At 41.1% G+C, this 16410-nt stretch overlaps 1 protein-coding gene across 1 annotated transcript in view; it reads right to left on the bottom strand.

Moving 5' to 3' along the window:
- Window positions 1-421: 421 nt before the first annotated feature.
- ESYT3 (extended synaptotagmin 3) overlaps window positions 422-16410 on the bottom strand; it is a 28953-nt gene continuing 12964 nt past the window's right edge. Inside the window, exons 8-23 of the mRNA XM_042877870.1 lie at window positions 14547-14667; window positions 13402-13575; window positions 12802-12884; window positions 10915-10963; window positions 10165-10254; window positions 9230-9292; window positions 9063-9131; window positions 7786-7851; window positions 6891-6977; window positions 6424-6573; window positions 5494-5936; window positions 4793-4882; window positions 4252-4383; window positions 2698-2803; window positions 2056-2105; window positions 422-1171 (exon numbers count right to left, since the gene is read on the bottom strand). Of these exons, the coding sequence (XP_042733804.1) occupies window positions 1135-1171; window positions 2056-2105; window positions 2698-2803; window positions 4252-4383; window positions 4793-4882; window positions 5494-5936; window positions 6424-6573; window positions 6891-6977; window positions 7786-7851; window positions 9063-9131; window positions 9230-9292; window positions 10165-10254; window positions 10915-10963; window positions 12802-12884; window positions 13402-13575; window positions 14547-14667 (1810 nt within the window). The 3' untranslated portion in view covers window positions 422-1134. The remainder of the gene's footprint in view (window positions 1172-2055; window positions 2106-2697; window positions 2804-4251; window positions 4384-4792; window positions 4883-5493; window positions 5937-6423; window positions 6574-6890; window positions 6978-7785; window positions 7852-9062; window positions 9132-9229; window positions 9293-10164; window positions 10255-10914; window positions 10964-12801; window positions 12885-13401; window positions 13576-14546; window positions 14668-16410) is intronic.

The raw sequence follows: 16410 nt of genomic DNA, 5'->3' as shown, positions 1-16410 counted from the left end.
TTCCATTATTACTTTGGTTGTCTTGAGAGCCTATTTTAAAATGATGTTTACATCTCAGCTAGGTTTGGGATTTGAGTTAGGGACTGTCCTCTGTTCAAGTACTACATGATTTCACGCTTCCTGCTTTGTGCTGTTGCGCAGTGAATTTTTTTTTTTTTTCTGGTTATGGATTTAAATACACTGGGTTAATGTAATCTAGGCTGAAAATATTCTAAGCCTACTTCAGAAAGTGGTTTATTGCTTTTTGCCTAGAAGGGATTTGAATTTACCACGCTCATATTCTACTGTCACTTTTAGAAGGGCATAGATAAAGTTCCTTAAGCAAGACATGTCAAAGTTTATTGTAAACAAACAGGTACACCAAGCTTCCAAAAATATTTTGGTATATTTCATTCCAATAAAGCTTAGTCCAAAACTCTGCTGTTCCTCAGGCAGAATGATTTACTATCAAGGCTTATGATATGCTGAAATGTTGTAACAAAGAACAAAACATGTTAAGGCTTTACAAACTATAACCTTTATGACATCCTGGCAAACTGATCTCCCTGCTTTTGGAATCTCATCATATGCAGACCTGCAGCCACAATCTGCTAAGATGCTTTTCAGAAGCAGAATATCAATTTCTTGGTTTCTCAAGAACTGCTATTAGTCTTACAGTTTATTTTAATCGGTTCTGTAGCCTTACAGATGAAAGATGCTGTTTAAAAATTGATTCTTCTAGATGTGTAATGCTTTCATATATCGTTAAAATAACATGAATAGGCTCTTAGGGAAATGAAACGGAGAACAAAGTAATCACACACAGCTGGCAACCTAAAAATATCTCCAGGTCCAACACTTCCTTAGGAGCATATTCATATGTAAGGATTCTTGGGGAGGAGATACACCAGAAACATCAAGAACAAATGATTTGTTTTTAGAGAGAAATTATTCCCACAGTTTTTTGTTTTGTTTCCTTTCTTTTTGTTTTACTTCATTGAGAACTCATGTCAGTAGGATCATTCAGGGCACATGTCCTGAGCAGCAGATGGCTTCAAGTTTGCAGTGAATGTTTCAAAACACTTCAATTACAAAAGAGATATGTACAGTCAGTACAAAGCTTAAAAATTAATAACTTATGTACATGAGAAGAAATCAGTTTTTCTTGCGTCTACTTCTTGTCAGCTCATACCTGCAAGACAGATACAGAAAGCAGTTTAAGACTTTCTTTAAAGAGTTTAAACTGTCATAACAGAGAACTTGGGCTGCTTTATTGCTTGTGCTTTGTAGGCAGGAGGATGGCAAAGGAGGCTTTGGAGATGGCCTCAAACTTCAGCCTTTTACCAGGAACTCTGGATGAGTCATTTTTCTCCTACTGCCATAATTGCTGTATACTTCCATGAGACACACAGAAGCTGGGCATGGGGAACTTGGTTTCCCTACACTGCTGACCACACTACTGGGAAGCTGCTGGGCTACACTCACTGCATTCCTCCACCTCCTTCACTGAAGGATGAAGGAAGAATGACTGCCATTAACCTGAGACTGAGAAGGAGAGAAAAGAAATGGTTCTTAATCTTTGCCTCAGACCAGTACTTAAGATTGACGTCTGAACCATAATGAACATACAAGCAGAACTGTGAGTGGCTTATTAAAATAGCTTCTAAAAATGCTTTGTAATTAGCTTTTTATCATACATATATATTGCTAATCAGAGTATTAATTTAGCTAAGATCTTTATCCAAGTCATTTGTTGCAAATTTACTTTAATAAACATAATTCTTTATTTATGTAACCCAGTGGTTTTTATGCAATTCAAAATATGCTGAAGACAGAATAATTGACGAGGAAGCCTCTTATTAAAACCCTTTCACAGGATAGATATCATGCTATTAACCAGATTAACATAAAGCTTAGATAAAACTACCAGATTAATTCCAGTTAGTCCTGCACTTGCAGGTAAAACATTATTGTTGCTTACCAAAAAACACAGCCTTTCTGCCATCACCCCAACAACACTCATACAGTCTCTCAGCAAAGCCATTATTAGCAGGTTAAAAGATGAAACAAACTTACCACTGTGTAAAACCCTTGATTAAATCCTCCTGTGACAAATCAATCCGCACCTTTAAAAAACAAAGTTTTATTGGTATATATATAAAAATATATATATAAATGATGTACATGTTGATGAGCTAAGTAGCACTCTTCCACATCAACTTTCAAGCTCTAAGGCTACCGGTGAGGCTCAAGGGAGATGAGATTGATGCATTCCCAGGATAAAGGCATTTAGCATCAACACTAAGACTTAGTTTCTTAACAGCACTGCTTGGAGATTTATCTGTCACTGAACACAGGATTCATGTTTGCTAGTCACAGCAAAATTCATGTACTGTTGGCAAATTCTGTGTTTTAATGACATTTTTCTCAGTTCTACATTTGCACTATTGGACCTATCCCCAGACAGACAGCTGGACATCCCAAGAAACACATTTCAATTTCAGGATGGCTCCTTTAAAATGAAGCAGCATTGCCTATCAATTACATGAGCCCACGTGAGATTCCAAGGTGATAAAGCACAATTTCAGACTACAGTTGTTTCCATGTTGCTAGTTCTATTATTCAGATTTAGCTACCAGAGTTGCAGTTCAGGATTACAGGATTCTCTCAAACTCTGCAATTCTATTTAAACCAGTAGCATAACTTCATTAAACTTACTTTTCCCAGCTCCTTTTTTTCCTGTGAAATGAATGGCCTGCTGTTTTTCACTGCAACATCCAGTGTCCTTCTCTTGACTTCTTCCAAAGATTCAAAAAATTCAAACCTGAAAGTAAAGTTTTGAAAGGAGTGACTTAAGTCAAATACTGAAGTCCTGTAAGTCTCAGTGGTCAAAATACAGCAGTTTTAACAGAGAAGGAACACAGCTTCATGGAACAACCTTTACAACCAATGAATCGCAGCCAAAGTTTGAAAAGGTTTTACTGTCCATTATAAACTTTCAGAACACTGGTGCCAACCACAGCTTTAGCAGAGTTTGAGGGCTGACTACAAAACATGTGAACACAGCCAATTCCCCACGGAACATAAAAGGCAATAATCTAGGTTTTATTAACACTGTAAGAAATTTCTTCCAAGTCAGCTTCTTCCATGACAGCCTGCTGGTCAGACCATGCCAGGGGGATGAAGGAAAGCGTGCATCCATGATGAAATGCTGTTTAACAACCATTTTTACCCTTCATGGGAGATCAGCATGTTTTCCATTCAACTTTTATTACTCAGAGGAAATAGCCATGCCAATCCCCCAAGTTTACAAAGTAGGCTTATACCACATTAAGAGAAGACAAAGAAATAAACCTGTAGCAATTAAATTCTTCATGGCTCTGACTCATGGCTCTGGCACACATCATCAAATGTCACGTCAATTCTGTCCATGTTAAATCATTCAGGTTCTGCCCACCTGAATAGTTCCTCCTCAAGTCAGAGTTGTAAAACAGGTAATGTGTTTTGGAGCTAAGTATTGCTCAACCTATTACACTTAATTGAAGATGTACAGGACATGCCAATACTGGGGATGAGGAGGAGGATCCTGCTCCCAACACCAGTGCTGGCACTAAGTGTGTACAGTTCACGAGAACAGGCTGAATTACCCAGGATCACATTCAAGTGCGTACCTTCATTTACATACTGCACTAGAACTGCCTCTCAGACAAACTCTACTTCTAATTAAGTGCTACTGCCATTAGTTTTATACAGAACACGTTCCTCTTCAGTGGCAAACCTGTAGAAGTGTCAGCTATCAGCACAGAGGTGGCAACACATTAAGTTACTCCCAGCAGCACTCAGTGATGGCATCCATCTGTCTCAAAATGCTTTGTATATGCCTGCCTTTGACTTTTGAAAAGACATCAGATGAAACATAAGCAAAGAAGTATGAACAGAGAAGTAGGCTATGGGAGGTACTCACATGGAAAGATTGCCTCTGCAGTGACATGGAGTTAAATATGTTGAAGGGAATGTCTGTGTGCAAAGAAGAAAGTGCAGTGTGCATCTGCTAGGGTCAGGAAAGGAGGAAGGAAGATGTGACAGTATTGTATGCAGAGCAAAGTCCATTTAAAGAACTTGCACACACAGATACAGTGCCATTTCTCTCCCAAGACCTGTGAATGTTCACAAACCAATCATTAAAGCGCAGCATGTGCACACCTTCTGTGAGCCCTTGCACTTCACAGAGATTGTAACATAATTCATGAATTATAATCAATGTTTTCTTACTTTTCATCATACTGGGGGTTCAGAGTTTTTTTCTTAACAGAAGTCTTCTTCCTACTTGTCCATCTTCTATCTGGAAGCAGATATATACGGACATATGGATCCACTCCACGATTGGAAGAGGGTATTAAGTTTCTGTTAAAAGAAAAACAGTGCTGACAAGCAAGGCAGCTTCTCCCACTGTATGCATTTTAATTCCCTGTCTTAAAATCAGACCCACCCTTCATGGATTCATGAGCTAAATGCCTTTATCACGGGAGCTGAAACATAAGCAAATTAAAATCTTATGGATGACAAGACAAATTCCACTACTGAACTCATGGGTTCTTAAACTGGCATTTACAACATCAGTCAGAGGTGTCAGTCCTTGTCACGACACTTAAATCTCCTTCAGACATCCCAGGACAAGTGTCAGTTCTCAATAGCATTCACTTTGGCCAGGCAGCTTACACTTCATGTGGTTTTGCTCCAGCTTTCCTGACACAAACTCAGAGAGCTCCTTCCCTCTTTCATGCATATAGAGGCAAGCAATTGCCAGCATTACCTGCAGCCATTCACCAGCACAACAAGGCTCTGCCGTATGGAAGCATAGCGCACTGTGAGCTGAATCTCTCCCAGAGGCATTTCTGTCCCGCTGTAAGACAGGTACACAGCAAAAGCTTTAAACACAGGTATCTAATAGATCATACACATAAACCTTACAGCATGAAACAACACACGAGCTCCACAAGTTGGTGATGCATTTTCAACTAGAACCAATTCTCAGTGCACTGCTCCTATTTATGACATCTTATGGCAGTTGGACCACAGAGCATGCACAGAAACAACACTCCTGTTGGTGCCAGCTCTGTCTGCCTTCTGCACAGAGCCTTGTCCTCAGACCCGAAGTATAAGTAGCCAGAGAACAGCACCCAATTGGCCTGCTGTAGATGGAGCAGCAAAGCACAGATCAGCATGTGTTTTGTATGCTGTCTGCATACTAATGGATGCTTACATATGCAAAATGGGTTCTTTTCTACATCTCATTCTGCATGTTTCCGAAGTGGTTTCAAATTCAAGACATTATTTTAAAATGGTTTACCAATGGTTTATAAATGAAGTCTTGCTCAGAGCTAAAGAATTTACCAGTCACAAAGTATTAGATCAAGCTGATTCTACAGCCTGGAATTCACGGGTATACAAGAGACACTTACAAAAAACAAACTTTCTCAAGAAGAGAACAATTCAACTGGAAGAACCACCTACTTATGAAGGTCCAGATTGCTGCTACTGAGTTCAAAGCAAGAGGAAGGCAGAGAACCCAGTGAAGTAACACTGGGTGCAAGCCTCAGTTCTTCTACAACTGGCAATGTGGGCACTACTGCTGCCCTGGTGTGCAATGCTGATGGCACACGATGCTCTAGATCTTTGTCACTCTCTGTCTCATCAAGACTGGCAACAGTTTCACTTGCTGCAGGCATTGCTGAACTGTTACTTGTGTCCAGGTCTTCACTGTTGTCTTTTTTTGGCTGAGATTCCCGCACAGCAGTGTCTTTGCTCACAGGAGGTACTTTTGAGACTTCTGGTTTTGGTGGGGAGACAAACTCCTGCTGGTTTCCACCTTTCTCCATGACATGCATGGGACCTTTCTTCAAGGCGCTGACACCAGTCTGGACTCTCTGTGCATCAGGTTCCTCAACATTCAAGGCCTAAAAATCACCAGGGAGAAAAAATGAGCACTGCTGCTCAAACGCTGGTGTTAAATTTCATTACAATGCGACTTAAAAAGCAGAAGACTGCATTTAGAGATGAAAGAAGGCTACGGAACTAGCTATTACATTGTTTTCCTTTGTCACACTGTGTATTTACTTGTGTAAACACTGTGAGAAAACAATCCTTAAGCACTAGAGCCTCTCACTGCTGTGCAGTTTTGATTTCCCAAATCAGATTTTCTCAGTTCCACTCTTTAACATCATGAGAAGGTTCTTGGCAATGCTGCTGCACTAAGCTTTGGGAAGCCTCAAGGCAGAGCTCTCATCTCCACCATCAATTGCAGCTAAGGATCTTGTCACACTTCACCTTTACTCACTTTTGAAGTAAAATTGCATTTCTTCTCTCCTGCATTTCATCTTTTGCTTGGCTAGATTTGGAAGCTTTTCTGCTGGGAAAGCCAAGTGAAAACAGCAAACAACTTACCCGCAGCACAAGTTTAATTTTAATGAAGCTGTCTGAACTGGAATGGTCCAACTGAAATCTCTGATCCAGAGTCATGTTTGGGTCCTTAAGTAAGTGGGAGAGACATACCACTGATGTTCCCAGACAACTATCCTGATCCTTGTCTTTTATCTAGAAAAGAAAGGTTTTGTTAGGTGACAAACTGGGAAGCACAATACAAGGAACAGCAAAACAAGAAGGCATTCCATACAGATCAAAATAAGCTTATTTACTTAGGAAATATCCCTTGTTTTGTACCAAGATACTATTAATTACTTGACCCTAGCACAAAGGTAGATAACAGCATCCCCTAACAGAACTGTCCACACAACAACACACACTCCTTCCACCTTTTAAGTAGGATGACCCCAGTAAATGCAGACAAAAAGAACCTGCACCAAAATCACATCCACTATGAAAGGCTTCCAAAGGAAGGGCTTTTCTCTCACCTCAACATGCAGCGATTGGGAATGAGCACTGTGGACAAAGAAGGTGAAAGCCTGGCCCCACTTGGGATCTTTGTTGAAATTGCAGGTCTGCAAGAAGAAGATTGTGGCATATATTTTTTAATTTGGTCTGTGAGCAACAAAGAATACTGTGGCATTGATCACTAGAGAGGGTTGCAGTGATATATTTATCTATTTTAATTGAGTGATGCTACATCCCAGCTATACACAGAGAATGAAATTCCCATGTCAGAAGTGTGCACAAGTGGAGTCTCTGGCAAAACCAGAACAAGCTCTAAGAGATGTGGAAATGCTGCAGAACAAGTCAGGTGAGCTGCAGGTGGCCCAAGTTGGTGTTGGCTGGACCAGCAGCTTGCCTCAGCTGCAGCAAAGCACTGCTTCATTCCTCCCACCTCTCTACCCAGAGAGACAGAGCAATGCTTCCAGCCCACAGACACTCAGAGCCAGCTCACAAACCTGCAGCATGACAGCAAGGAAGTATCCTTGAAAAGGATAAGAAAGAAAGGTAGAGGGGCAGTTTGAAGGATGTAGAGCTTGTAGGAAGAGTGGGAGGCTACAGCTCCAGAGCCATCCACTTAAAAGATAAAGGAGCACACCCATGGGGCTCTGCTTAAGGCTGCTCAATACAACAGTTTCTTCTACCAGGTGACAAGTGCTGGCAGCAGGAGGAAAAGAGCGAGGGAAACTGGACGTCTGACCTAACTGGGAAGAGGCAGGAGGCATGGCAGAGAAAACTGAAAACCAAAAGAGGTGAAAAAGCAAGCAGAACCCAATTTCTGGGTGAACAAAAACAAAGGAAAAAAGGTGGCAGTTCTAGGAGCTACTTGGAATTTGTCACCTGAAAAATATTTAAGGAAAGCAGAAGAGTCAAACTTACCTTGCTTTTTTGAGTCTTGCTTCCTACTGTGAGCAGGACAAAGGAGGAAGGTTCTCGTTCTGTCTTCTGCCATTTAATACAAGAAGAAAAAAAAGAACAATTTATAGATTACACAAAGCAGTATCAAATCACTACTCTTACTTGAAATACATGACTGGAAAGCTGGCAATAGTTTTCATATGTAGGACATCTGAAGAGCATGACATGCAGGAGAGACTCCAGCCATAACACAGCAATCTTACCCTCTGGCATCAAGACATTACATTTAAGCCAGAGTTTTATGGGTTTAGGTTTCAATAGGTGAGCAGCTAAATGTTTATTAGAAGCTGCGAGGAAACAGGCACAGAAGTATTGAACGCTTGTTGGCCAGTGGGGAGTTTTCATCATTCTGTGATGAAACAGGGCACTCAGAATTGGTTTCTTAGGCTCAGGACATGTTGCACAGCAGCTAGAAGAGAGCCTATAGAACCAGGCAAAAATTCCTTCCCAGAATTATCAATACTGAACCTCGAGTACTACGCTCCTTCATACTAATGCTACAGAGGCTTTGCCAAAACCAAGGAGATGGTTTTGCCACTAAAACAAAACAAAACAAAACAACAAAGAAAAGTGTATACAATAAAATTCAGAATTAAGGATTATCATATGCCATGTGTATCATGACATAGGTAACTCATGAAAATGTAAAGAACATATTTAGAAAGGGAGGGAAGCTTCATTCACTGCTCACAACTGTGGGGGTGTGCGGCTTGTTCAAGAAAACAGGGAGAAAGACATTCTTTCCTACATCTGCAGTTTTCACTACAGCAGCAAGATCCAGTATTTAGGGAGTTAAAAAGTAACTTAGAGGGGAGGCATGGATGACAAAATGACTTCCGAATCTCTGAGGATTCAGAGGTTAAAACACAGAGAGAAGGAATCTGGTGGTTTGCTCTCCCACCCTTCTACTCCTAGTGGGGCAAAATGAAACAGCTTGGGATGGGAAGAACCCTTGAAGCAGCATGAAGGGTAGCATGACTTGGTCTGATGTTGGAAGCTTTCATTCTCCAATGTATAAACTTAATACAATCCCACACACAATCAAATATTTCTGTGCTGCATTCCCCATTTGATCACCTCTTATTAGTGCAAGGCTTCTCAATCACTACCTTGAACCTGTGGTCACAGATTCTGACAGTGGAAAGATTGTTTCTTTATAACAGCTACTTTCAGTTGCTATGATACAATATAATCCAGAAGGTGGTTTAGAAAGCATGGAGGAAGAACATAAATTTTACCTTGAGGTACTTGTTATTTTTTATCTTCTTTGCTCCACATTCACCATTTGAATACTCGAAGTGGTTTTTCTGAATTTGTAAGAGTATTTAAAAACAATTAATTTGTGTGCTTTTTTTAAAAAAGGAGGGTTGGGAGTGAAGGCTGTCTGCATGTGGTTTGTACTTACTGGGAGGTTGAAAGCGCTGTCCAAGTAGACTATCAGAATTGCTGTAGACAGGCCCTTCTTATCCTGCCAAGGCCAGGAACATAGAAGAAAACAAAACACAAAGCAGGTATGATCATTCACCAAGGACAATGTACAGCACAAGATAAGCTCAAAGGAAAGTTTCTGTAAGCTAAGTAGCTCTTTGCCTTTCTCCTTAATCTTGGAATTCAGAGGAGCACAAGCCAATACCCTACAGCACGAGGGCTTTAAGCAGACCAGTAAGAAAAGGCCCAGGTCTTTGCTATTCATCACACTTAATGACCTTCAGTTTATCTAGTGCAGAACTGGTCAGATTCCCTAGGACAGCAAGTCATCTAAGCCTGTGCTCAACTCTATACATTGTCATCACTAATCTAGCATCAGTAGAATAAAACCTCGAGAAAAATGAAATGTTTTTCATCTCAGTGAACTCCAATACTTTTTGGTTAACTATGAAGAAAGCAGCGACCTTGGAAGATGCATCCAAGGAATTCTGCAGACTGAATATGACAGCATTTGTAACTATGGCCCTAGCAAGTACCAGTGCTGGTATTTGGCTGTGACTAGTACAGGTGCACAGTGCTGGGATCCTACATAAGTTTTAGATGAAGAGGAAAGGGAAAAATAATCAAGGGAGAGAACTGTGAGAGGTCACTCCGCAGTCAGCCAAACAAAGCTTTACTAACTTAAGTAAAAACAGCTGACAGATTTTAGTTGCTGCTGTATTGCCATGGGACCTGAAGCAAGTAAACACCTTCCTCCCCAGGAGAAACCAAAACAACCAAACCACCAACATGTCTACACTTTGTTAGACAAAATAAAGTCCCATGCATTTGCCTGAGGTTCCCAATTTCACATTCTTCTTTGTTGATCACTGGACAAACATCAAAGTATCTGGATCCTTTAAGCATACTCACCTCATATAGCTTTTCTTGGTCATTTACTAGTGAAAGCCATTCCAGCTTTAAGTGCAAGTGTCCACTTGTTGTCCTGCTTAAGGGAAACCACTAAGTGGAGACAATAAAAAGCAACTTGAAAACTGAGACAGGATAATTTCTATATATTTCAGTCTCTGGGACTTAAATACAATAAACAATATGAATTGTACTTCAAACTTCTTAAATTGAATTTTTGATATATACATCGCAGAATGTCCATCTACTTGGGAACATGAGCCAGAAACACTGAGAGCAAGATTTCCACAAACACACAGTGCACATACTGCACATTCTGCAGCAGCAGCAGTATGAAGCAGTATGAAGTAGGCACTCTGGAACTGTTTGCAGAACACTGAGCTGCACAATGAGCCACAATAAGACTTGATTATTTGTTCCCTCAGCAATCAGACTGCTTCACCAAACTGATCTGTAGCCTCAGAGGAATAAGTGATAGACACAGGGTACATGCTGTTAACACAAGATACTCCACTGCTGGTTCAGCATAAGCTCAGGGCTGTCTGAGGTTGCCAGACTGACTGTGAACAACAACTGTAATGGCTACTTCAAGTTTTCTGAGCAAAGAGAACTTCACAAAAAGAAAACACCGCAGTGCAAGTAAGCAGGGAAGCTTCAAGCACACAGAAACAATGCAGTAGCATACACAAAGCATGAATGAATACATGTAAGTATACAACACAACTACATTGAAAAACAAGCTGTGATCTTTACCTCATCAACTGTTTTGTCATTCTTTATATCCAGCAGGCTTATAAGCAAGCTGGAAGACAAAAAGCAAATGTTTCAGTGAACGTTCAGGCATACAGCGTACTGTCGATTAGTGGACAAATGGGGAAAAAAAAAATAAAAGAGAGAAACCACAACTAGTAAGTAAAAAGCCACAACCAAATCTGTCCCAAAGAGCAATTTCCACACTTTATCTGTTGGCGCACAGTGGAACACACACTTCTACAGTACCTTCTCCCTCTTGAAATGCTTCCAAAACTAAAATATAATTTAAACAGACCTTGAGTCCAGCAGCAATCATCACTGGCTTCCAAAGATTTTCTGCAAGAGTCTGAGCCCACCATCCACCCTGTTCATAGCTGGTTGCACTAGGAGCTAATAACCTGATGTCAATATTCAAACAGAGCAAGTAGACTCCTTCAACATTAAGCTTCCTATGTGAATTACTTGGGTGTTCTACTTCAGAGATTACCATAACTGTGCAAGGCCTGGATTGTTTTCTTTGTTTCTTGGGGGTTTTATTTATTTAAAATCAAATAAATGCAAACACAGCAGCAAGTCACAGAATCACAGAATCACAGAATTGTAGGGGTTGGAAGGGACCTCCAGAGATCATCGAGTCCAACCCCCCTGCCAAAGCAGGTTCCCTACACCAGGTAGCACAGGTAGGCATCCAGGCAGGTCTTGAACATCTCCAGAGAAGGAGACTCCACCACCTCCCTGGGCAGCCTGTTCCAGTGCTCCGTCACCTCACTGTAAAGAAGTTCTTGCGCACATTTGTGCGGAACTTCCTATGCTGCAGTTTCCAGCCGTTTCCCCTTGTCCTGTCTCCACTCACCACTGAAAACAGTCCGGCCTCGCCATTCTGCCCCCCACACATTAGATATTTATAGACCTGGATCAGGTCCCCTCTCAGTCTTCTTTTCTCAAGGCTGAACAGACGCAGTTCACTCAGCCTTTCCTCATAGGGGAGATGCTCCAGGCCCTTCACCATCTTCGTGGCCCTCTGCTGGACTCTTTCCAAGAGATCCCTGTCTTTTTTGTACTGGGGAGCCCAAAACTGGACACAGTACTCCAGATGAGGTCTTACCAGGGCAGAGTAGAGGGGGAGGATCACCTCCTTTGACCTGCTGGAGACGCTCTTTTTAATGCACCCCAGTAAGCCATTGGCCTTTTTGGCCACAAGGGCACACTGCTGGCTCATGGCCAACCTGTCATCCACCAGGACACCCAGGTCCCTTTCCACAGAGCTCCCCTCCAGCAGGTCATCCCCCAACCTGTACTGGTGCATGGAATTATTCCTCCCCAGATGCAAGACTCTACACTTGCTTTTGTTAAACCTCATCCGGTTTTTTTCTGCCCAGCTCTCCAGCCTATCCAGGTCTTGCTGAATGGCAACACAGCCTTCAGGCATGTCAGCCAATCCTCCCAAAGTCCAAAGAAGTAAGATCTGATGTACTCATTCGGAAGGAAATCATGTCCAACTCTGCCTTTCCCTAAGTGCTAATGTTATCCATAGAACATCACCGAAGCTGTTCCACTTGAGATAACCATGGCTTAAGAAGCAGTGCCCCTCTTCTGTCTGTCATCTGATATGATGAGGGCAGTTCCCTGGCTGCCAATCACTTCATATTTGCATTTTCTGTATGGAAAATGGATAGCAAATGTTGCTACAAGGATATTTCTCCATTAAAAAACTGCAAAAAAACTTAACCAGAACAAAGAGAAAACATTCCAATTAGACTGCAATTAACTAGGCGATGAAGAAGTAAAGGATTTAATCTTCAGAACTGTTTTCTGAAATCTGTTGAGCAGATCTGTCAGATTATTACATCCCTTCGAAGAGCAACCAGAAGAAAATCTCACTTTTACCTGCCCATGAAGTCATCTTTATCTGGATCTGCATCATACAAGTCCACTTCTAAGTCCTGACCAAGCACTTCATGAACAACAAACTGGAGAAGAAACAGGTACTGAGTAAAAATTAAAAGCACTCACATAGGTTCACAGTTGTGTAATGTGTGAAGCACAATTCCCTGCTGTTTTGTGGCTGATCATATTACATGATATGATAACAATATCTTAAAAGAAGTTTGCTTGGTTTTGAATTAAAAGTTAAACCCAGTTAATTTTGCTCACAAAATTAGAAAAAGCTACAAACATCCCATATACAAAGTAAACCAATTCTAGAGTAGAAGACACTTGCACAATCAGACTGCTGCACTGATTGATATTTAAGGCAATGCTTTGCACCTCCTCCAAACACCCACATATGTAAAATCAGATTAACCCTCAGTGCCATTTCATGTTTGCAATGTAAATTTGACTTGTTTAAGGGACAGGAATGCCTCATCAATGAAGCAACAAGGAATTCCACCTGCTCCACTGCAGTCAGGTAAGAGAAGGTCCTTCAAGTACGAGGATGTAAACAGCTGTGCATCCTAGACATGGAAAGATCAAAAGGTTCAGTACCTCAAATGTCTCATTCCAAATGGGATTAAGATCTCTGGAAATTGTCTTGCTTCGATACTGCACCGTGCCAAGCCGAAGAAGAGCGTATGGGTCAGACTTCCCCCTGATTGCACCAAGGAAATTATCTTTCTGAACAAGGTTTTCAGCTTCTAGCAGATGAACCCTTATTACTCCCTGCATAGGAAAAGACACAAAATCAGTCTTGAAAATGTGATATTTGGATAATTATAATGTGCTGCCTCCTAAAACTGTTATTTCAGGCAGCAAGGTTAGTCAGAATGACAGGTTTGCAAAGATATGCATTTTGAGGCAGTATGTAATAAAACAATCACTTTTCCTATCATTTACCATGGGGGAGAACTTGCACAGATACACAATCCCATCCAGATAGCTAGGTAGGAAATAGTCTTCAATTTATTTTAAAATCAGAAACATACAAATACACACAGGAACATACATCACAATCAAATTGATGGTGGAATCAAGATCAATTTCCACTGACTTAAGGAGGAACTAAGCAGCCAACGGTTGGTTCTTATTTTACTGCAGAGTGGCCATTCAAATTCAATTTAGTGATGCAATTTTGCAACAGGAAGCAGCCCTTAGTCATTCATTAATGTCTTCATTAATTAATATATCTTAGGTATTCAGAAGGAGAAGGTCAGAGATGTGAATGTATCAGATATTTCAGAGATTAGGGTTGGATTTACTGCTTTGGGATTTTTTTCAAAATTCTTCTCTTTAACATACAGATGTCATCCTCTGAGCTCTGTGTTTACATCTGTTCACAGAATTACTGAAGAAATTAAGTAGCCTGCCACTTATGGATCATGTATTCACTTTCTCTAATTGAAGACTTGTGGTTTTCTAATGAGACTACTGGTTTAAATTGGTAAATGTCTCCATGTCTAAGCAGACTTCTTATGCCACATATAAGCACTCCCCACCCCTCAAAATTAAAGAGCTAGCCAATATTTACTTGCATATTTCTGAAATACTGCCTACAGAAAGGCTATGATCCAGGCTGAAACAGCTGCTGAGAGCTGGATGTGCAGGAACCCAACACATGGGTGTACATGCACTTGCACTACAGCAAACGCACATTCAGGTAGAATCACATCCTCAATGAAAAAAGAAAAACTCACGTGTGGGATAGGGAACCTCAACTGGGCAATGCTCATGTTCTTCTTCAAAGGCACCGTGATCCTGTTTGGCAGAACTAGCCGTGCAGCAATGTAATCTTGAATCAGCGAGTCAGACATTACACTGCAGGACAGAGGAAAAAGGAAAACAAACAAATCTCTACAACCAATCACCAGCCCAATCAGAAAGAAAAAATAAGGCACAGAACCAAACAAAAGTTGAGATTCACGTTCCTGATATATTTTGCATTAAGAAGGGAAATCACATTTCCAGGTATTTCAGGTAACAGGACGGACCTTCATTACACTGGAGATTGTCTGAACTGAGGGTGCTGTCTATTTTGGACTCTAGGGAACCTTCCAGTCTAATCTAACACTTATTCCTTTCCAGCTTTTCAGTTTAAAATCTTTTATTTGGAATTCCCACGTTTGTATGGCAGGGACAACTGATTCAACCTGCTTCTTCTGAGCAAGGAGTACACAGCTATCACAGACCTTCTGTACCCTCTGACTTGAACCTACTCCTACAACTCAGAAGCAGCAGAAGAAGTAAGAGGGAAATGTGGCTGCACCAAACATCTGGAAGTCTTTTGCTCCCTTGATAAATCTAGTGCTTGTAAGGCAACTTCTCAGGGGAGGACCATGCAATGAAATTGTCACAGTTCATAGAAGGAGCTGGATTCATAGAGAAGAAATGGCCTCTCCCACTCCCAGTGCACAACCAGAAGCCTGAAAGCTCCTGGCGAGAGCATAGGAGCTCCTGACAAAATCCTCCCTGTGGCAAGGTGACAAACTGTCCCTTCTCTTGAGTCTAAAGGTACAGCACCAAACTGCACACAGCTGTGTGCAGCATCTTTGGTCTCTTAAGCAGGAGAATAAAGAAAGGGAGAGCTCTTACTCAACCTCACAGCAGGCATGATTTGCTCATAGCTTTCATGTGCTATGTTGATGAGCGAGCAAGGTTTTCTGTGTTCAAATCCCTGTGAGAGAACCAGAGAGTGAAGATCTAGGACACCAAATTTGTATTTAATTATATGAGAGGTTGTAGGCAGGAACACCTACATACTTCTTCTCTGGGAGGATTAAGGAAAGTTGCATTAGAAAAGAGCAGATTAATTCCTCTGATAAAAACTGGAGCTCTCAGGGCAAACTTCAGGGCAAAAAGCCACTCTGGACTCAAATTAAGAAAAAAGTCCTTCCTCTCACTCAACATCAAAAGTCTTCAGAGATCCTTTATTGCATCAACTGGCACCTAAAGCAATCAGTCACTTCCTGTGCTGAGTATAAGTCTGCAAAGCATGTGGTGGAAGAAAGCAGAACATTACTGCCTGCATTCGCTTTTACAGAGAAAAAGGCAGTGGCTGATTAACCACTGTGTATTTTGTTCCTGACAACAGAGTTTTCTCCTTACACTGAAAAAAACAAGGAAAAAGCAGATCTCCAATCTGGTGGAGCAGATTAAAGCTTACAGTATTGAAAACTGATAAGATTTACACCCTTGCTGTGCAAGCCTTATTTACAAGGTCAAAGAGGCCCCAAGAGGCACTGGGGAACAGTTGGGTTTCTTGAAGTACAAGAATATTTCTCCTTTGAATATGCTGCAGTTTTCACTATCACGGACTAGATTTCAGTTTGTCAGAGGGCTGCAGCCCTGTGACACCTGAACTTTTTCCACTGTATGGTAACCAAACATAAGCACAGATAACCAATACCCAGATCTGCTCAACTATCTTTATAAGCAACTGCCACAAAGAAGCAGAAGAGAAAAAGTTTGCTTTTTCCAAAGTACAGTGGCCTACTGTCACTCTAAATCCCAAAGTGAAGTGATTAAATCAATTTTGACATGATGCAAGAGCATCCTACTCAG

Source organism: Lagopus leucura, unplaced genomic scaffold, assembly GCF_019238085.1.
Source record: "Lagopus leucura isolate 7727_CA_CO unplaced genomic scaffold, USGS_WTPT01 Super-Scaffold_100019, whole genome shotgun sequence".
Classification (NCBI taxonomy): Eukaryota; Metazoa; Chordata; class Aves; order Galliformes; family Phasianidae; genus Lagopus; species Lagopus leucura.
The sequence above is the reverse complement of the archived record's forward strand: the minus strand, read 5'-3'. Positions and strand labels throughout refer to the sequence as shown.